The sequence below is a fragment of the Eschrichtius robustus genome, chromosome 20 (genome assembly GCF_028021215.1).
Source record: "Eschrichtius robustus isolate mEscRob2 chromosome 20, mEscRob2.pri, whole genome shotgun sequence".
Classification (NCBI taxonomy): Eukaryota; Metazoa; Chordata; class Mammalia; order Artiodactyla; family Eschrichtiidae; genus Eschrichtius; species Eschrichtius robustus.
In genome coordinates, this window is record NC_090843.1 from 11,116,823 (window position 1) to 11,138,702 (window position 21,880).

At 47.0% G+C, this 21,880-nt stretch overlaps 1 protein-coding gene across 6 annotated transcripts in view; it reads left to right on the top strand.

The window, feature by feature from the left end:
• RNF213 (ring finger protein 213) overlaps positions 1-21,880 on the top strand; it is a 120,284-nt gene that overhangs the window by 60,869 nt on the left and 37,535 nt on the right. For 5 of the 6 annotated variants that reach the window (XM_068529486.1, XM_068529490.1, XM_068529491.1 and 2 more), the window contains 17 exons: positions 359-508; positions 3,032-3,621; positions 4,491-4,653; positions 5,795-6,012; positions 6,966-7,106; positions 7,226-7,393; positions 8,338-9,493; positions 10,178-10,371; positions 10,589-10,741; positions 11,391-14,996; positions 16,596-16,732; positions 17,146-17,241; positions 18,135-18,253; positions 19,562-19,681; positions 20,193-20,335; positions 20,901-21,036; positions 21,305-21,443. In XM_068529486.1, the coding sequence (XP_068385587.1) occupies positions 359-508; positions 3,032-3,621; positions 4,491-4,653; positions 5,795-6,012; positions 6,966-7,106; positions 7,226-7,393; positions 8,338-9,493; positions 10,178-10,371; positions 10,589-10,741; positions 11,391-14,996; positions 16,596-16,732; positions 17,146-17,241; positions 18,135-18,253; positions 19,562-19,681; positions 20,193-20,335; positions 20,901-21,036; positions 21,305-21,443 (7,429 nt within the window). The remainder of the gene's footprint in view (positions 1-358; positions 509-3,031; positions 3,622-4,490; positions 4,654-5,794; positions 6,013-6,965; positions 7,107-7,225; positions 7,394-8,337; positions 9,494-10,177; positions 10,372-10,588; positions 10,742-11,390; positions 14,997-16,595; positions 16,733-17,145; positions 17,242-18,134; positions 18,254-19,561; positions 19,682-20,192; positions 20,336-20,900; positions 21,037-21,304; positions 21,444-21,880) is intronic. The other variant, XM_068529489.1, reaches the window with a different exon arrangement.

Consider the following 21,880-nt stretch of genomic DNA (forward strand, 5'->3'; position numbering starts at 1 on the left):
CAGGCTCATGAGGGGTTAGACGATAAGAAGCGTCTGTGTTTGCCTGTGTGTCTTGTAGAGGGGTGATCTTTGTCGTCTTTATGATTAGTGGCTCTTCTCGCCAGGAAGTTGACAGGCGATGGCTTCTAATCCATAGGAAAATAATGGGAAAGTGATAAGATACTGACCGTGTCAGAGCACTGGCTGTTTTTATTCCATGCTGCTGACACGGGGACGTCTTGGAGTGGCCCTGCACGCAGCCCCCTGCATCACCCTCCACATAGCTCAGCACGTCGGGCGTGTTCATGTGGGTGGAAGAAATGTCTTGCCACAAGCGGATGTTTGTGTGTTCTATTGGTTTCCTTTTCTTTTTTTTCAGAGAGTACAAGTCTTCCAGCCCAGGAGAAAAAACACGCTATGAAGGAAGTGCTGAGTCTCAGAAAGAATGAACTAGTCACTCTAAAGAATGAGAAAACATATGTTGACTCTCTCCTGAAGTTGTATGGGAGGGTAAAAGACCTGATTAAAGGTGATATTCTTAAGCATTAAAATAAACAAAATGGAGGGTTCCCCAGGGGAGAAGGGTCAAAATAGAATATGATAAAAATGTATCACAGTAGCAGCCTTTTATCTTGGAGGGGAGGCTTTTTTAAATGTGTTAATTTTTAACAAAGTTAAAATTTTTTTGGTGATTACTGCCATATCTCTAAATAGCATGCTTAAATATCTCCTTGATTTTTCAGGTTTAAGCATTATCCATTGTGGAAAATTAGGATTAAATCTCCTTGTTTTTCCAATTTCTGCCATACACACATAACCTTTCCAACCTCCCTTTCCTCCAATTTTATCATAATTTTAATTAGATCAGTCCTCAGGGTTTAAATAGTCACGACTGTGTAAATGCACTGTTCATAACCGAGCCATGAAACATGCCATGATTCTCTTCCATTTCTTCTGCAAACGGTTTTCTCTAGATTTAAAATTCTTGTCTTGTCCTATGCCTTGTTTTCAATGTATTTGTTTTTAAATTCAATCCCAGACTCTTTACCAACCGTTTGAATTTCCTCACAAGGCAATCAGTTTGATTTTTCAGAAGGACTCTCCCCAAACTGGAGGGATGCAGTCCTAGGGCTGTCCTGCTTCTGTCCTCGGCTGGATCTGTGTCCTGGGTCCCATGGCTCCCTGCTCTCACTCCTGTGTTTTAGTGAAACACACCCTCTGGTCCCTCCTGAGAAGGGGGCACAGGAGTCCTTGCCTGTCTGAAAATGTCTGCCTATACATGAGATCTGTTGTTTGGTGCAGAGGTACAGACTGGAAACGTTTTCCTTCAGGATTTGGGATTTGTGGCTCCATGGTCTCTGCAGGGTTGCTGTTGAGAGTCAGATGTGATTCTTGGCCTTTGTGGTTGACATGTTTTCTCTCTCAGGAAGCTCTTGAGATCTTTTTGTCCCCCTTATTCTGAAATTTCCTAATGATGTGCCTTGGAGTGGGTCTGTTTCCCATCTGTTGTACTGGGCATAATTAATTAGGTCTTTCTAATCTGGAAATCCAAGTCCTTGAGTTCTGGGGAAACTTCTTGTGTTAGTTAAGTGATTACTTTTTCTCTTGCTGGAATTCACAGTTGGATATGTGACCTCCTGGAATGGTCATCTAACTTCCATACATTTTCTCTCCTATTTTCCATCTCTTTGTGTTTTGTTATGCTTTCTGAGCAGTTTCCTTAATTTGACCTTCTAACCTTTCCAGTAAATTTTTAAATTTCTCTTCTTATGTATTTAATTTACAAGAACTCTTTTTTTCCTCTGAGTGATCCTTTTTCTCTGCTATCCTGTTCTTGTTCATGGTTGCAGTATCATATCTTTCTGAGATTATTGATATTTTTGATTTAGAGGGTTTCTTTTTCTTTATCTTGAATAGTTTCCTATTTCCTCCGAGTTGCTTTTATCTCTTGGTATGTTTTAATATCTATTTTTCATGTTAGAGACTTTCCCCATCTGTCTAGAAATTCTTGTTTATCTGTTTATATTAAGAGAGGTGCCTGACACGCTAATGGAGGATTCTGAGGGTGGTGTGGCTAGGCTTTGAAATAGCCTGTATCTTTAGCTCCTCTCTCTTGGGCTGCTTAGATCGCCAGTCTCTTGCCTGGAAGGTACAGGCCCCGCTGCCAGGTTTTGGGAGTCAAGAGAGAAATGAGGTCGGGAGGGTTCTCAGCATCCAATATGTATATCTAGTCTTACTGCCTTCCTTCTTCCTGTATCCTCTGTTCTCCTTTCTTCTTAAATTTAATGGTACATACCGTCTGTTAGCTTCCTGACAAAGCATACATGCCTGGAAATGCCTTTATTCTGCCATATACCTGAGACCCCCCAATCCAGAGAGCCCTCCGTGTTACCCTCTCTAAAATATAAACCACCCATTGCTTGCCAGCGTGGACGAGGTGCCATCAACCTGCCGTATGGAATGGGTAGGGATGAAAATGAGGCTATCTGATGACTTCTTAAGCAGACTTTCAGCCCAGTCCTCCTTATTTTATCACCACCTCCCAAATTCCAGTTACCTGTGCAGCCAGTGTCTGTGCATTGGGGGAAGTCTGTGACACCAGACACCTGGCAGACTCAGGTTTCCCCACCATGGGCTAGGACCCCACGTTCTGAGGCTTAAGACGTCATTTACCCCCTAGCACATCTGCTTTTTAAGTTCCCAAATTTTGTTGCCGTGATCTCCTTTTCTATCCTTCCCAGCCCTGTTGCTTTATGGCTTTTGAAAAACAATCTCTTTTCCATCATTGGAACAGAATGTGGGGAGGGAGTGGAAGCATGTGCAGATGTCAGACTGTCATCTTCTCCCAGAAATTGCAAAGCTTTCTTTGTCATGAAAATTGACGAGCAAGGTGAGGGTGGAGACTTAGGGATTCTTATTGAGAACAATGCCAGCAAGTGTGTTCACTTGCATTTCCTTAAGAGCAGCGAGGGGAGTAAAAACTGGGAAAGTAAAATGAAATGATATCATGACTAGAGGTTTGACTTCTGACATTCTCTTATGGTTTCAAAAGTGGATTTTGGAGAGATTGCTGAAAGACATTCGGAAGACCTCAGCGGGAAAAGATTAAACCAAGTCGTGACGGTGAGCTTGTCAGCCACCTCCCTCGACTCGACGTGGACAACACATTACAACCTGAGCCCTGAAGTCCAAGAAATGGCCAGAAATGCAGACTTGCTAAAGGACAGCCACATCTTCCAGATCTTCTGGAGAGAAGCCGCCCAGGAGCTGAGTGAGCCAGAGGAGGAGTTGGAAAGGAAAATATTTCACCCTGAAGAGATGTATCAATATTTATATGGTCCTTGTTTCAAAAGGTTTACGCAACTGTATCAGGATCTGAAGTCTGGGGAGGTCACCTTTGGGGAAATCGATGACATCTTCAAAGACTTTGTGAATAAATACAGCGACCTAACTAAAGACCTCCAGACCATGTGTGCTCTGTACCCCAGTGACCAAAAAGATTGGATCAAGGAGCGAGTCCGGCAGATCGAGGAATACCATCACCTGCATCAGGCTGTCGACTCAGCCAAGGTCATCTTGAAGGTCAAAGAGAATTTGGCCCTGACCGGCGACTTTGGTGTTCTCCACACCTTACTAAGCTTTGTAAGTTATTTACTGGGGACTACTGGGGGTGGGGGTGGCGGGGGTGCCGCTCTCAAGCTCTTAAAAATTGGGCAAGATGATGTCGCAGCTTCCTTCAATGTTATTTGCATTTTATTCGATGCCTGAATATGCCAAGGGCTTCGTTTTTACCTTTGTTTACCAATAGCGTGACTGTTTTGGCTAGTGTGGGTTTCCTTGGATCGGCAGGAGGATCATGAATTTAGGAAAAGGCAATGATCCTCTTTTAGTCATCTGATATTTGTAAAGAGTCACCTGAGCTCTTTAGGTTCTAGAAGCCAAAAAGCCATTTGTTTTGTCAGCTCTCCACATCTAGTGCTTAGCTGGGAGCGGCACATGGTAAGTTACCTGTTACAGTTAAGAAGTGAGTCTTTTGCTTTCTGATTTTTTAGGTGAGAGTTTATAAGGTATACGGTGACCTATATTATTGTGTAGACAGGTATGATGAGGACTAAAATTTAGCACAAAATTTGGAATTTGGCACATGTAAGCTTGAAGCCCAGCAGCGTGTTCTTGAGTAGGTCACTGTCCTGGTCCTTCTTTTCTTTACCTAGAAAATAGAAAAAATTACAAGGTGCACCTGGCAGGGTTCTTGTGTAGGTTTGCTTAGCAGAATGCCAGGTGCAGAGGAACTGTAGTTACTATGGATCGAGGGGGGGGACAGCAAGAGCGGCTACAGTGTCCAATCTGGGATAAGAGCTTCAGGCACCTGCCAATCCCGGAAGTTTGGTGGGAAGGACTGTTGGAATGGTCAACATTGTTGTTTTGGGGGGTCCAGGAGCCAGCTCCAGCGCACATACAACCTTCTCTTGCAGACTCTCTTTGACAACTTTCTTTGATGACTTTCTTAGACTGTCTTGGACAACTTTCGCCACGAAAAACTGGACCGGATCAACCAGCAGCTTATCCGTGCCAAAAAGCTGCTGCAGGACGTCAGTGAGACCCGGTGTCAGTGTCTGAAGGAGCTGTCCCGGAGGAAGGAGTTCATCAGCTGGGTCCGGGAGGCTCTCGGAGGTACAGTCCATCACCGTGGTGGCCGGAAGTCTGGAGCATATTTAGATGGTTCATAGGGTGGTCTTCCTAAACTTATGGGCAGCCCCTCCCCTTGATCATGTTCTGAGTAAAGGACCATGAGATGCCATCTGCATTTTTTTAATTAAAACATTTTAATTGAAATATATTTGCCATGTAGCATTGTGTAAAGTTAGGGCGTATGGCACATTGATTTGCTACATTTATATCTTGTAATATGATTGCCATTGTAACAATAATTCGCCCCACTATCACGCCCTATAATTCTCCTTTCATCTTAGTGATGGTAATAATTAAGTCTAGTCTCTTAGCAAGTTTTCATCTGTATTCTTTGGTAAACGTGCAGGGTGTGCCTCGTTGATTGTAGGTAGCATTTATATCAGGACAGTATAGCTCATTTTCTGGTGTAAAAACTATTTCCTTGGCTACTTTTTTTCCCTCTCACTCTGGATGCTTGCTGTGGACAGCAAGGGATCATTTTCTTTAAAATTGTGTCCCTTTAGCTTTTTCCTCCGGTTGATTTTTACTAGAAGCCAAGGCGAGCTTGTCTTGGCTTAATCACATCTACCTGTTGTTGTGCAAGGGCTTGGCAGTCTTTTTAACTCTGTGGCTTTGGTGATTTTGGCAGAATTAATTCATGGAGGGGAGATGGAGCCAGGGAAGAGGGAAGGTGGACAGCCCTGGTGTGCAGGGACAGGGGAGGGGCCGCCTGCTCATCTCATCACAGACTCGCTGCTTTCAGCTGTGGGCTCCTCGGGCCACAGTGATGCACAGATTTCGATTAGTGAGCAGCCGTTTTTTATAGATAACTGTCAACATGTTACTGTCTTTTTCGTAACGAAATGGCAATATTGTGTGATTACATGAAGTAAGATACACAAAAGCCCCATGCAATGCCTGGACATTGATGCTGTTCAGTAAGGTCAGGTATTGGTCAGCAGTATCAACATAAATGGCAAAAAAAAAAACAATGCCCCAGGTTCTTATCGAAAGCAAAAAGTGGATAAAAACCCTAAAAATCCACTGAATATCCATTTATAGCTTCAGTAAGGACCATTGTCCCGGATTTGAGGCTCATGTCATCACGGGGTAGCCCTGCACTCACCCGCCTCTCCCTCCCCAGGCATCACGGAGCTGAAAGTGTTCGTGGACTTGGCCTCCATCTCTGCGGGGGAGAATGACATCGACGTGGATCGGGTGGCTTGCTTCCACGATGCTGTGCAGGGCTTTGCACCCCTGCTGTATGAGCTGGACACGAGTGCGGGTTTCGATGAATTCATGCAACACCTGAAAGAGCTGTGGAAGGCTCTGGACAATGACCACCACCTGCCCCAAAAACTGGTGAGTCTTATTTCTGGCTCCAAAATAGATTAAGTTTAATAAAGCATCGCTTAGAAACACTAGGGGCATGAGTGCCAACTATTGCACTCTCACATGGCAGGTTTTTAATGCAGTCATTTAAAAGGATGTTTAAAAACAGTTTCTTCCTATATGGAAATGCTTTCTCTGTCTTATTATGTTAGAAAATTGGATACAAAACTGCATGTAAATTAGAGTGATTTCTACTATGCGAAAAGAATGGGAAAAAAAGACTGAAAGGAAATATGTTAAAACGTTACCAGTGGCTTTCTCTGAATGGTGGTAATTGTTACTTAATTCTCTATACTTTTTGGTATTTTCCATGCTTTCCACAATTGGTACAGATTCACTTTTAATCAGAAAAAATAAACATTTCCCTGTAAGTAAACCATCTGCACAGGGCCCAAGCAGGCCCATAGTATTGGGTTGGCCAAAAAGTCCGTTCGGGTTTTTCTGTAAGATGTTCGGAAAAACCCGAACGAACTGTTTGGCCAACCCAATACATAGCTTGTGTAACAGGATGGTTGGAGCCCCACAAGGGATGGGGGAGCAAAAGAGGAATGGAAGGAGCAGCAGAGCTCACAGCCTTGTTACAGCCAGCATCATCCCCAGCTGGGGGCCCGGCACAACGCTGCCTTCTCACAGAGAGCTGGGTTCGTGCCTGTCCCTCCCCATCCATGTATCCAGGGCACCGGGTGAGAACACAGGGGAGCAGCCCATTGCAGCAACACCTCCTGACAAGTGTCCCAAGAGGGAGAGCCACAGCCCGTGGCAGTGGTGGGCAGCAGATGAGGGAGGCCTCCCCTGTGGGTGATGGCACGCTGAGCCGGAGAAGGGGAGGAGGAGTTTGCCCCTGGAAGGCAGAGGTGGAGGGAGTGGCAGGAAGAAGATCACTTGTAAGCTGTGGCCCATTTTCTCTCCTTCTGTCCCAACAGTGTGACTCTGCCCGGAACCTGGAGTGGCTGAAGACAGTGAAGGAGAGTCACGGGTCTGTGGAGCTGTCATCCCTGTCCCTGGCGACAGCAATCAACAGCAGAGGCATCTATGTGATCAAGGCTCCCACGGATGGCCAGAAGGTGAGCCCCACATCCCAGGCACAGCTGCAGGTGGCTCTTACAGGTTGCTGTCCTCAGGGGCGGGGGTGGGGGGGTCTCTGCCTCTCAAATATGACCTCTGATTGTGTACTGTTCCACAGATTTCCCCAGACACAGTTCTACACTTAATCCTTCCTGAGGGCCACGGAGGCCACGAGGAGGTGCGAGACTACTCTTTAGAAGAGCTGAAGGAGCTTTTGAACAAGTTGATGCTGATGTCTGGCAAGAAAGATCACAACAATGCTGAAGTCGTAGAGGTGTTTTCTGAGGTAAGGATTTGTATCTATGCTGGAGCAGGTGTCCTATTCCCATCTGTTTGGGCTGAGGACTCCCACTGCTGAGGTGCCTGGGAAAGTCGGAAGAGTTTGAGTTTGTATGTATTTATTTATTTTTAAAATTTATTTATTTTATTTATTTATTTTTGGCTGTGTTGGGTCTTCGTTGCTGCGCGCAGGCTTTCTCTAGTTGCGGTGAGCGGGGGCTGCTCTTCGTTGAGGTGCGCGGGCTTCTCATTGCGGTGGCTTCTCTTGTTGTGGAGCACGGGCTCTAGGCACACGAGGCTTCAGTAGTTGTGGCTCACAGGCTCTAGAGCGCAGGCTCAGTAGTTACTGCACACGGGCTTAGTTGCTCCGCGGCATGTGGGATCTTCCCGGACCAGGGCTCGAACCCGTGTCCCCTGCATTGGCAGGCGGATTCTTAACCACTGCACCACCAGGGAAGCCCTGAGTTTGTATTTAATTCATAGGAATCACTCTGCTCTTAAACCCATGGAGAGTGGAGCCAGTGGGTCTGCAGAATGCATGTATTTGGAATTCATAACCCAAAGAGATGTTGATTTACTCTGTAAATCAGCAAGCATCCCAAAATACTTAAAGATGTAAATGTACATCCTTCATGAAAATCCAAAGTAATCATAATGATAAAGGCATATCGGTTTATGTAATGGTCTCTCCTTTTGGTTATGAGTTTTTTCCTTAAAGTTCATTTGTATTTTATAAATGGTTTCCTTTATCTTTACAACGTATTGCTTCCTAAAGAAGAGACTGTGGAAATGAGGAAGGAAGGCCTTCTGTGATCAATCTTGTGCTCGATATCACACAGTGAACCATGGAAAAACACGAACCCCAGCCCTTCAAATTATCAATCTGTTTGTGTTATTCTAGACTGATGTGTCAGCTCTGTGACGTCTGCCTCCTGCTTCCATTTGCAACAGGTGTTTTGCAACGTGCAGCGGCTTGTCCAGTCCTTTATAAACCTTTACTCTGCTGGAAATATGCTGTTCAGGGCCTGGACGGCCAAGGTGTACTGCTCCCCGCAGAAGGGTGCCTCCATCCAGATGGACTTCGGTCTGGAGCTCGTGAGCCAGCTCGTGGAGAGCGGGCCAGTCGCTGAGCTGCTCGAGACCCTCTGCCGGCAGATGGAGGACTTCCTGGACCGCTGGGAGAGATTCGTGGCAGAGAAGCGAGCTGAGCACTTTTACCTCAACTACTATACTGCCGAGCAGCTGGTTTACCTGGGCTCGGAGCTTGGGAAGCAGGTGCCCAGCAGTGCCGCCCTCACCATGCTCTCCTTCATCAAAGGCAACTGCACCTCAAGGGACGTCTCGGAGGCCTGCCGGGGGCCCGATGGCAGGGCCGCCACACACCAGGAGAGTTCAGTGGTTGAAGGATTGCCACTGTTGCTCTTCTCTGAGCCCAGACTGGTGGACAAGCTGAGGGTCATCATGAAGCAGTCGATGACGTGCATGAGTGTCCTCCTGCCTCACTGCCTGGACCTGGAGGCCCTTGGCCACTGTCTGGCTCGCCTGGCGAGGATGGCTGGGCCCCCTGTGCAGCGGGAGCTCCCCAGAGGCCTGCAGGACGGCCAGCCGAATCTCATCGTCTGTGGCCACTCTGAGGTGCTGCCAGCCGCCCTGGCCATCTACATGCAGGCCCCGAACCAGCCCCTGCCCACCTACGACGAGGTGCTGCTCTGCACCCCAGAGACCACGTTCGAGGAGGTGGCGCTGCTCCTGCGTCGCTGCCTGACCCCGGGCTCCCAGGGACGCAGGGTCTACAGCCTACTGTACGCAGACCAGCTGAGCTACGAGGTGGCCTGCCGGGCGGAGGAGCTCTTCCTGAGCCTGTGCCTGCAGCGCCACCAGGAGCACTACCGGCTCGTGATGTTGTGTGACTGTGAGCGGGAGCACTGCTACCTCCCCTCGGCCTTCAGCCAGCACAGGGTTCTTGTCACCCCCCAGGCGCCCCTCAAGGACATCCAGGCGTACCTGGCTCACCACTTCCGGGTCCCGGAACAGACCCCGTCAGCCGCTGCCGCGTTCCGGGACCACATGTGTGTTGGGATCGTGGCCTCGCAGAGAGCGGGTGTCGGTAATGATGGCTGCTGGGTCCCTGAGTCCCAGGGACCACCTGATGGCCCTTCCCTGTCCAATGGGGTGGGGGGGTGAGCTCAGATGAGCCCTTTTGCAGGTGGGGAAACTGAGTCTCCAGAGGACTGACTCACCTGAAGTTGTAAATCGGGACCCGTACTGGAGCGGGACACCGTTTCTCACGTGGTTTCCAGCTTGGCTGAGCCATCTTCCTCCTTTAAACTAGCATCTCTGCAGTTTCCTCTTTTTTTTTTTTTTTTTTAAGTCCATTGGCTACTTTGGGGTTAATGTGGGTCCTGAGCAGGCTGAGGTATAATTACTCCGTCTTGAGAAGAAACGGATGCCTCTGCCTTCAGTCAGCATCATGATTTCCATTCTGTTGACTGTATCCCTTTAACGGTACTACCTTCTTTCCAGTGAAACTTGCTCCCCGCCCCCGGGAGCGACCTCTGCTGTTTCTGTCCTTACGCTCAGACTGCCATCCTTAGTCCCGGGAAGCAGCAAGGATGGTGGGTGGGTAACAGCAAGGAAATCTGAGGGTTCGAACGTGCGTCCTTTAACCCGATGTTAGGTGCATCAGTTTTGAATTTTGTACAAAGAGAAACGATTTGTAGTGACTCTTTCTGGACATTCTCACTCTTGATCCGCAGCCCTGGCACCTAATTTTTGTATGTTCACGTCACAGGAAGGTCTCTCTTTGTGAAGAGGTTGCACGGCCAACTGAAAATGAAGTTTAATGGAGAAAAAGTGCCTCTAAAAATTATTCGATTGATCAACCCTCAGGTGGATGAGAATGAAGTCCTGGGCTCCCTCCTGCCTTTCCTGGACGCCCGGTATCGGAGGAGGCCCATTGTATTCCACTTTGACGTGACCTCTTCAGTAAGTGCCCTCAGGTTCTAGCTGAGTGGCGGCGCTGGGAAAGACACAGCTCCCACATCCTGCCCTACCCCCTCCCCAGTATAAAGACTTGCTTCTTTGTACACGTATTGATACTCACTATCATCATATCAAAGAGCTGGATAAGAGGGTCCTTAGGGTTGGGAGGGTTGGTGTGTTTTGTGTAAGTATTTACAGACCCACGTCATTCTGTCTTTAGGTGCAGACTGGAATTTGGGTGTTTCTTTTCAAACTCCTCATTCTCCAGTACTTAACGGATGTAAATGGGAAGATGTGGCTTCGGAACCCATGCCACTTATATATCGTTGAAATCCTGGAAGGGAATTCGCTGCCACGGAGGCCTTTGAAGCTGGTGTGTATCAGGGCACTTTCATGTTACTGTTGGGGTGGGGGCTTTGATACGTTTTTGCGATTCCCCGCTTTTGCCTTAGCAAAGTAGCTGAGTGCAATGTTAGTAAAGACAAATCTTTAAACTTATTTTAAAATAACGCCTGGAATAAAAAAGATTCTTTTATTAGTTAGCAGTATCTTAGTATCTTGTTTTGTTCTCATCGGGATGGATGCTGTATGTCTGGGTTAAATGCCGGTGGTGCTCGGAATGCAGAAAACTCATTTGCTAGGAGGAGCACCGTCTTTCTTCATGGTAGCTGACAGGGAAAGGAGACTTTCATCATATCAGTTTCTTAACAAAAGGGAGTTTTATGTGGGGACACACACACACACACACACACACACACACACACACGTGTGTACTTGATGGAGAGATTTAGTTCCAAGAGGTTGGGTAGAAAAGGGCCTTGTGATCGACAGTACAGCTCATACGATGCCTGAATGTGCAAAAGCTAACACCCCGTGCAAAGAGGAATCTACAGAAGTCCCTTCATGGAAAGTGATTTTTCATAAAGGTCCATGCAGTCTAGACCATGTGGAGGATTAAAACACAAAAACATGTTTTAGGAAATTCAGCCATAACTCATTTCATTTGTGTCTCTCCTTTCCAGAGTACCCTGGTCCCCCAGTTCAATTTTCTAGACATCTTCCCCAAAGTCACGTGCAGGCCTCCCAAAGAAGTGATCAACATGGAGCTGGATCCTCAGTGGAGCTGTGAAGAGCCAGGAATGGATCAGAGAGCGTTCTGCAGTGAAACACTCCAGAGACCTTACCAATATCTAAGGCGGTTCCATCAGAAAGAAAACCTAGACACATTTCAGTACCGAAAAGGCTCTGTTGAGGGCAACCCCGGTGAATGCATCCAACATCTCCTGATTTACTGTGGGGTGATAAACCCATCCTGGTCAGAGCTTTGGAACTTTGCTCGGTTCTTGAACTACCAGCTCCGAGATTGTGAGGCTTCTCTCTTCTGCGATCCCGGCTTTGTTGGAGACACTCTGGTGGGCTTCAAGAACTTTGTGGTCACCTTCATGATCTTCATGGCACGAGATTTCGCCACACCTACACTTCACACATCCGACCAAAGCCCAGGGAAGTACACGGTCACCATGGACGGGGTCAAGGAAAAGGATCTTGCCCCTTTCTCTCTCCGGAAGAGGTGGGAGTCAGAGCCCCACCCGTACGTGTTCTTCAACAGTGACCACACATCCATGACGTTCATAGGCTTCCATTTCCAGCCCAATCAGAACGGCGGTGTTGACGCCATTGACCGCTTGAGTGGGGAAGTAATCAAGAAGGATGTTATGACAGTGCAACTGTATGAGGGCCTGTTGCTTCAGAGGGTGCCCTTCAATGTGGACTTTGACCAGCTGCCCAGACACGAGAAACTTGAAAAGCTGTGCCTGGCATTGGGGATCCAGTGGCCCATCGACCCTGATGAAACATACGAGCTTACAACGGACAATATGCTTAAGATCCTTGCCATTGAGATGCGTTTCCGGTGTGGCATCCCTGTCATCATCATGGGAGAAACCGGCTGTGGGAAAACAAGACTCATTAAATTCCTCAGTGACCTGCGGCGTGGGGGTGCTGACACTGACACCATGAAGTTGGTCAAGGTTCACGGAGGAACAGCTGCCAACATGATCTATTCCAAGGTCAGGGAGGCCGAAGCGCTCGCCTGCTTCAATAAGGACCAATTTCAGTTAGACACCATCTTGTTCTTTGATGAAGCCAACACCACGGAGGCCATAAGCTGCATCAAAGAGGTCCTGTGTGACCGCACAGTGGGTGGCAAGCCCCTGGTTAAGGATTCTGGCTTGCATATCATAGCAGCCTGCAACCCTTACCGGAAGCACACCCAAGAGATGATCTGCCGTCTGGAGTCAGCTGGATTGGGATACAGGGTTAGTGCAGAAGAGACGGCGGAGAGGCTTGGCTCCATCCCCCTGAGGCAGCTGGTGTACCGCGTTCACGCTCTGCCGCCGAGCCTGATCCCCTTGGTGTGGGACTTCGGACAACTGAATGACTCTGCAGAAAAGCTCTACATCCAGCAGATTGTCCAGAGACTGGTGAACTCCATCGTGATGGTGCAGAGCGAGACTCGTGTGATCACCGAAGTGCTTTCTGCCTCTCAGGGTTTCATGAGGAAAAGACAAAATGAGTGCAGTTTTGTCAGCCTCAGGGATGTGGAACGCTGTGTGAAAGTTTTCAAATGGTTTTACGACCACAGTGAGATGCTCTTGTCTAAGCTGGATTCCCTTCCCTGCGAGTCTGGTGTCATCCAAAATGACTTTGAGAGAGATCCCATCCTCTGGTCCTTGGTGCTGGCCATCGGGGTATGTTACCACGCCTCTTTAGAGAAGAAGGAATCTTATCGGAAAGCCATTTGCAAGTTCTTTCCAGAACCATATAATGATAGCAGGATTATCCTGCATGAGATAACACTAACCCAGGATCTTTTTCTGAATGACGTATCTCTGAGGAAAACCATCGCTAAGAACTTGGCTTTGAAGGAGAATGTCTTCATGATGGTTATCTGCATCGAGCTCAAGATTCCTCTCTTCCTGGTGGGCAAGCCTGGCAGCTCCAAATCTCTCGCCAAGACCATCGTGGCAGATGCCATGCAAGGCCAGGCTGCGCACTCGGACCTATTCCGGAGCCTGAAGCAGGTGCATCTGGTGTCGTTCCAGTGTAGCCCTCATTCCACCCCACAGGGCATTATAGGCACCTTCAAGCAGTGTGCCCGCTTCCAACAGGGGAAGGACCTGGAGCAGTACGTCTCTGTGGTGGTGTTAGATGAGGTTGGACTGGCAGAAGACTCGCCCAAAATGCCCCTGAAGGCTCTGCACCCACTGCTGGAAGATGGATGCATTGAAGACGATCCCGCCCCCCACAAAAAAGTTGGCTTCATAGGCATTTCCAACTGGGCCCTGGACCCCGCCAAGATGAACAGGGGTATTTTTGTGTCACGTGGCAGCCCCAACAAGAGAGAGCTCATTGAGAGCGCCAGGGGAATTTGCTCTTCAGAGCCCCTCGTCCAAGAAAGAATCCGAGGATACTTTGCATCCTTTGCCAAAGCCTATGAAACGGTATGTAAGAGGCAGGACAAGGAGTTCTTTGGGCTTCGTGACTACTACAGCCTCATCAAAATGGTGTTTGCCGCGGCAAAAGCCTCTAACAAAGAGCCTTCCCCTCAAGACATTGCACAAGCTGTCCTTCGGAACTTCAGTGGCAAAGACGACATCCATGCCCTGGATATTTTTTCATCCAATTTACCCGAGGCAAAGTGCACAGAAGAAGTCAGCACCATGCATTTGATCCAGCAGAACATATACGGTGATCTTCAGAAGGCGTCTGGCAGAGAGCTGGATGACTCCGAATCCCGCTACCTGCTTGTGCTGACCAGAAACTATGTGGCCCTGCAGATCCTGCAGCAGGCGTTCTTCAGTGCAGACCAGCCAGAGATTATTTTTGGATCCAGTTTTCCCAAGGACCAAGAGTACACCCAGATCTGCAGAAATATCAACCGAGTGAAGATATGCATGGAAACCGGCAAGATGGTGGTGCTGCTCAATCTACAGAACCTCTATGAGAGCCTCTATGATGCGCTCAATCAGTACTACGTCTACCTCGGCGGCCAGAAGTACGTGGACCTCGGTCTGGGGACCCATCGGGTCAAATGTCGGGTTCACCCAGACTTCCGCTTGATAGTCATTGAGGAGAAAGATGTCGTCTACAAACATTTTCCCATCCCCCTCATTAACCGGCTGGAGAAGCACTATCTGGACATCAACACTGTTTTGGAGAAATGGCAGAAGAATATTGTGGAAGAGCTCAAGGTCTGGGTGGAGAAGTTCATAGATGTGAAAGCAGAGCAGTTTCTAGCCAGACCCAAATACAGCCCTTCTGATGTCTTCATGGGCTACCACTCAGACACGTGTGCCTCTGTGGTGCTCCAGGTCATAGAGCGGCTAGGGCACAAGGTCTTGACTGATGAGCTTTACCAGAAGGTATCTGAGCAGGCCAAATTGGTGCTGCTGGATTGTGCCACACCTGATGCTGTGGTTCGGCTGAACGCTTCCTCACTAGGCCTGTTCACCGCACTGTCCCTGTCGCAAGTATACTATTACAGGCAGCAGCATAACTCCTTTGCAGACTTCTTCCAGGCTCACCTTTGCACGATGGATTCGGAGCGCCGTGCCGTCTTCACAGAGGTGATTATCTTTCTATATTTTACCCTTTTTCTCTTTTACCTCAGGGTCCTTGACTCGCTAGCATCAAGAGTTCAAGATTCTTTGCAAGTCAGTGTATAAGAACCGTAAATGAATGTGTTGAGACTTTTGGTTCCTCTCCATGGCAAGTGCAAGGAGACCTGTATATTTATACATGTTAGTTTAACCAAGTTTTGAGTGCCCATTTTTGTGCAGTGCTGTGCACAGTGTTCACTTCAACAAATGAGGTGCCACATTCGAGTACTCTGGGGATATAAAGATGAATTAACACAGGGCTTGTCCTTGGTCTACATACAGTGTAAGGTGGAAAGACACTCATGAACGGGTACTGTTGACATCCTATGATAGTGCTATCCACAGAGGCAAAGAGGAGCAACACAGATCAGGATATGAGGTCGCATGAACCCATCTTTAAGAGATGACCGTCAAGCTAATTGTAAAGTATGGTTGGGAAGGTATTATAGGCAGAGGACCTTATTTGAGCAAGGATGTCAAGGTTTAAAACAACACAGTCTGTGCAGGAAACCAGGAGTTAAACGCTGATGAAGCTTAAAGTTCAAGGCTGCGAGTGCTGAGAGATGGGGATGGGATATAGCCGGACAGACTTCATGGAGGGTCTTGTCAGTGGCACCAAGGAGCTTTTTCTTTCCTGTATAGAGGGGAGTGATGGAGAAATGTGTGTGGAGATGTGTCCCACTGCCTGAGAGAGGGAGGAAAAAGTCCGATAAAAGACTCACAGAAAAGATAGACCAGTAGGGAGGCTGCAGTACCAGTTCAGTCGAAGTAGAGGATGGATGGGTGGAATTGAGACATAGTAAGGATGCAGATTGGCAGAGGTAATGATTGATTCCATATAGCGGCTCTGGGAGATGGAGGAGGCTAGACATTACTCCCTGGATTCTTCCTTGGATGACCAAAAGTTTGGTTAATCACAATCTAGGTATGAGCAACAAGTTTGGCAGAGGCAGTGGTGAATTCCATTTGGGATGGGCTTTGATGTTCCTGTAACATCTAGGTAGACTATCATGCAGTTGGATATAGGAATAGGAAGCTCAGTGGTAAGGCCAGCCTGGAGATAATAATTCAGGACCTAGGATATCAGCATGCCCTTAAGGAGTGTATTTGTTGCACTGTGCGGTGTGATCCAGTGGCAGGGGAGAATTGCTAACAGCTGTGGGAAGAAAGGGACATGAATGGCCAACTCCATCTGAAAGTATGAAGTAAGATTGCAAAGGAGAAATGGCATTTGTTCTGAGCCCTAAGGTATCATCAGAACTGCCAGTAGGATCCAAAGTAGGAAAAGACACTGGAGTCTAGGAAGAAGACTTGAAGGCATCTTAGGGACAGGGTGACTCTTCTCTCCAATACGTTTGATCCTGTAGGTTCTGTTTACCTCAGCACTGCCTCGTTTTGGAAAACTCCACTGGGTTTGTATTCTTTTCTCTCTGTGTACCAACTGCACAATGAGGAGCCCACAGAAGATATTTGCTGAACATCCTCATGTTTCTGGGATCTAAACCTAGCGGATGTGCGACGCTTTCTTGCATTCCAGCAAATTATTTGCATTTCCTGCCTTTGCAGATCACAACGTTCTCCAGACTGCTAACCAGTCATGACTGTGAACTTTTAGAATCAGAAGTAAAGGACAGGGCTCTGAAACTCACCATCCTGTCACTGCAGCAGTTTGACACTGAGTACTCCTTCCTCAGGGAAGTTCGGTGAGGGTCCCTGCCTTCCCCTCCCGTTCCTCTCCCTCCTCAGGATCCATCACTTTGTATTTCATATGTATGGCTATGGTAACCACTGGTGTTCTCACCAGTTTTGGTTAGTGAACCTTGAGGACATGTGACTCTGAAAAGAATGTCGTTAAATTCTCCAGGTGTCCTTCTCATCTCTGTTATCCTCTGCGAAAACAGCCCTCTCTGAATCCAGCATCCTTATGCCTCATTGGGAGGCATTTATTGGGGCTTTTTTCTTTCTCCACTGGATTGTCTACTCACCTTACTTACAGAGGAAAATCCCACCTGAATAGTTTTTCTATATACCCCTTCTATTTCCCATCACTTTGGAGAATATTATCATCAATTTTTAGGACAGAAAACTCACTTGGATAATTTCCTTTTTCTTTCAGAAACTGCTTAGCTCACAAAGCCAGTTATAAAATCCTCATTATTCAAACAAATTTTGAAGATGGAATTCACAGTGCTCAGCTCATCGCTTCAGCAAAGTATGTTTTTGTTATTTTTCTCAGAAACTACGTAGGAAACTCCAGATTTATTCAGGAGCTCCTAAAGAACTTCTTCCCTGAAAACTGTATAGTATCAGAATAAACATAAAAATAAGAATAAAAATTATTCTCCCTTTTTATTCCTCTAAATGTGGACTAGAGAAACAAAGAGAGAAAAGGCTCATAACAACACAAAAATAGCCAAATGCAAGAAGTGTAAATAACAGAATATTAGCAGGATATAAAAGAGTATCCTTGGAACATATGTTAGCAGACATAATTTGGTCATTATTCATTTTAAATTACATGATATGAATTTATTGCAAGTTTAAGGGCCATAATGGTATTTAAATGCTTTCAGTTGTATTTGTTGGGCAGCTTTATATTGTTTGTAGGGGAAACTTGATACTTTTAGAATTAACTACGTTCCCTTATTACTTGATGTTAAAGGAAAAGTAATTTCTGGACCTTCTAAAGCATTGGAAACCATATTTCATATCTTGGTTGTCTTTGGCCATTGGTTGTCTGTTCACAGAACTCTGTTTCTTGAAATGGAAAGGTCCGCCAGCCTTACCTTAGTAACATCAGAGCAAGCCCATCAAGGATTGAAAGATAGGGTTCCTGACCAATAAAAAAAAAAATGCCATTTCAAAGCAGAGGGATGCAAGAATGGGGGAAAGAGATGAGCCTACTTAGAGAGGTCTTGCTCCCATTCTCTCGTAAGAGAGGATAACAAGCTTGAGGGTATGAAATCTATTTAAAGCTAAAAAAATGTGAGATGGAACTTGACTGCTCCGAGGACACCCTTCAGCCATTTTACAACATCCGTTTTGTTTATTTTCTTGGTTTTTGTTTTGATTTATTTTGTCTTTGCTTGTTTGTTTTTAAAATAGGTATTCTGCTATAAATGAAATCAACAAGATACAAGGAAATAAGGACTATGTCTTAGTCTATTTCATCACAAAACTGTCCCGGATGGGAAGTGGAACGTCCTATGTAGGATTCCATGGAGGTAGGACCAAAATATTAGTGAATATGTTTGTTTAATGATGTTTAAGTTATTTCCAATTTGGTCCTATGATGTACAAAGTCTGACATTGGAACATTAATATTAATCTCAACAATATTTTTTTCAGATGCAATTTAGATTTCTTACTGCTGATTAATGCAAAAAACACTCATCTTTGGACTGGCTGTTCCAACATATAGCACTTCTTTCATCACTTGTCCATAAACACTTGATTAATCTCTGGTTCCTCACCTTTTACTATATGGATAATGCAGAGAGATAGTTCCAGCTAACAGTGTTATGAATGCATGGATACTTTATGCCTGCCTCTGGGGTGGAGAAACGCTATCTTAAATCTCTCTCTCTCTTTTTCCTGAGGAATGAGCCACCAAATATTTATTACACAGGCACACCTCGTTTAATTGCACTTTGCTTTATTACACTTCACGGATACTGCGTTTTTTACAAATTGAAGGTTTGTGCCAAGTCTTTCAGTGCCATTTTTCTGAAAGTATTTGCTCGCTTCATGTCTCTGTGTCATATTTTGGTAATTCTCGCAATATTTCAAACATTTTCATTATCATATGTTCTATGGTGACGTGGGATCAGTGACCTTTGATGTTACTGCTGCGACTAGCTGAGGGCTCAATGAGGGTTAGCATTTTTTAGCAGTGCAGTATTTTTTTGGTTGTTTTATGTTTTTGTGTGTGCAATATAGTATTTTTTAATTAAGGCATGTACATTGTTTTTTGAGACATAATGCTATTGCACACTTAATAAAATACAGTATAATGTAAACGTAACTTTTATAGGCACTGGGAAACCAAAAAAATTGTGTGATTCGATTTATTGTAATATTTGTTTTTTCGTGATGGTCTGGACCCGATCCCAAAGTATCTCCAAGGAATCCCCTGTGTGAGAAAATTAGTATTCTAGAAATAGGCAAATAACAGTTTACTTTAATAATTTCATAGTTAATGGGGGCAAAGCTTGCCATTGTCTCACACCTCTCTACTAATTATGATACAGCAAGTTTAATAACAAATTTATAAAAGAATCACAAGCCTTCTTCAAATACTTTTTTACAAGGTAGTCATTTCAGTTCTTAAAACTGATTTTTATGCTAAAGTTGCTAACAGCTATAGCATGACATCTGTATGGTTCCTGTGTATATTGAAGAAATTAGACTTCAGGATACAAATCGTTCATTCAGCAGTGTGTTGAAACATCGGGTTGGTAGTGTATCCCTGCTTATGACTGACAGGAAGAAACCAGAGGAGACAGGGAAGCTTCTGGGGCTTGTTTTCCCAGGGCTGTGGCAGTCTGTACACATTGACGACCTCCGGAGATCCACAGTCATGGTTTCGGATGTGACTAAATTGCAAGATGTGGCCATCAGCCAGCTGTTTAAACCAGAAGATCAGCCTGAGTGTGAGTGTGGAGGAAATGTCCTCGGGGAGACAGGATGGTGGGAGTGGCTGCAGGGAGGTGTGTGCGGCGCTGCGAGGATGGGACCTTAGGCTACCATTCCCTTGGGTCCAACACCAGCCCCTCGGCAAGAGCTCGGGACATGTTTGCTCAACTGAGTGATGATGAATCGAGGGCACTGTCTACTGCTTTCCAAGGCCAGGCGAAGACAGTATTTCCACAGGAAAGGTAGGTCTTTGCAGGTGCCTGTGGAACATGTCAGGTTCTGTCTGCCCTGGCTCCCGGATCAGCCATCCGAGCCCAGGACGGAGGTTCGGGTTGCACTGGTGGACCACATCCAGTGGGCGGACAGAGGCTGATCTGCATGACTGACGGCCTCTCCTTTGGGGACCCTCCCCTGAGCTGGTGCCAGGGAAATCCCAGTGGTTAGAGCCCCAGCACACCACGTAGAGGCTGTTGCCAGCACTCCCCTTCCACCTCTGAACAGTAACTCCATTGTTTTGCTTCTTTGCAGTGGAGGTGGAACACAGGGCCCAAGACGATGGTGAGGAGGTGATGGAAACTGAGGCGGTTACATCAGGGGAAGTGGCAGAGGTGGAGATGGAGACAGAAGGTTCTGAGGCAATGGACAGCCCGACCTCTGGACCAGGCAGTGATGTGAGTTCTTGCTCTTGCTAGTCCTCTGAGCCTCCGTGCTGTTGGGCTGCCCTTCCTTAGACGTGTCCCCAGGGGTCTGAGGAGTGGACTCAGCTGTCCAGGGCTTAGCCCGGCACTCCTCCCCCTGCCACTGCAAGTACAGGTGAATTACCAGTACCAGATCTGACCTTGGCTTTTCCTGGTGTCCCCTGGTCAGTTTTGCTCTGATCCTTGACCACTGACGGGGTCCCCAGGCACACGGGATCATCTTGCAGTGGTTTCCTTTTTTTTTTTTTTTTTTTTTTGGCTGCACCACGTGGGTTGTAGGATCTTAGTTCCCTGACCAGGGATTGAACCCAGGCCTACAGCAGTGAAAGTGCCCGAGCCTTAACCACTGGACCGCCAGGGAATTCCCTCACAGTGGTTCTAAGGGGAACTTGGCAAGGGCACGTGGCGGGAGCTTGGGCAGGAGGAACGCCGTGCCCCCTGCACACAGCGCTTAGACCTTGTCTCCCATGATGTGTCGCCTGGCTTCTCCTGACTTGTAAGTGACAGAAACGGAAGGCTTGATTGTCTCTGTCGACAGACGCAGATCCTGGACACCACCAGGCTGCTGAGAAGCTGTATCCAGGGCGCCGTGGGCATGCTCAGAGACCAGAACGAGGGTTGTCAGCGCAGCGTGCGGAGGGTGTCCATTCTCCTCAGCCTCCTAGATGAAGATGGTGAGTACACAGGTGTGGGGCCCCTCTTGCCCGCACCCCAGCCTGGGCTCCTCCTTTGGACCATGAATCATTGCCCCGCTGCAGCTTTCTGTGGCTCCCAGAAGCAGCTGGCCCCCTGGGAATCTAAGTGCACCTCTGGGATTTCTGTCGACTTGGCCTGCCCAAAGGAAACGGGCTTACCCTGCTGCTGGGGCGGGTCAGGGATGCAGAGCCTACCACTCGGTGCCCGGGGATGTGCTGAATGCACATCTGCTCTGCTTTTCCATAGCCGCTTTCTTACGGGTCGCCAAGATGCGCCTCTATGTCCTTTTAAAGAAGCAAGAAGAGAACTACATCTACAATGTGAAGGACTGGGTGGTGAGGGAAGCCTCCAATCAGGACGCTCTGCAGGAAGCCGGCACGTTCAGGTACTGCCCTGCCGTGTAAGGAAACCAGGGCTGGCTGTGGGGTGGACGCGTGGCTCTCCCAGCCAAGGAGACGCTTCTTTCCAAACCTCTGAGAAATTCAGAGCTGTCAATATTTTTTCCCCAGAGCACAAGGTGGTCTGGGTGGCAGTTACATGGGGTTTGCCAGACTCTTTTCTCTACTTTTGTGTGAGTTTCAATTTTTTCATAACACAGAACAAAACAAAACAACCCAGAACATCTGTTCTTGTTGGATGTAAACTTGTACCAGCATGTCCATTACCATAGAAATGGGTGCCTTTTTAGGTTAGTAAATTAAGGGAGGGAAGCGAAGTTGTTTTCCCAGGCCTCCTGCGTGAAGTTATTTGATAACTACAAAAATAAGACCCAGAGTATTCATTTGTTGTCCCTGCTCCCTTTTCTGCAAAACTTGACATTGT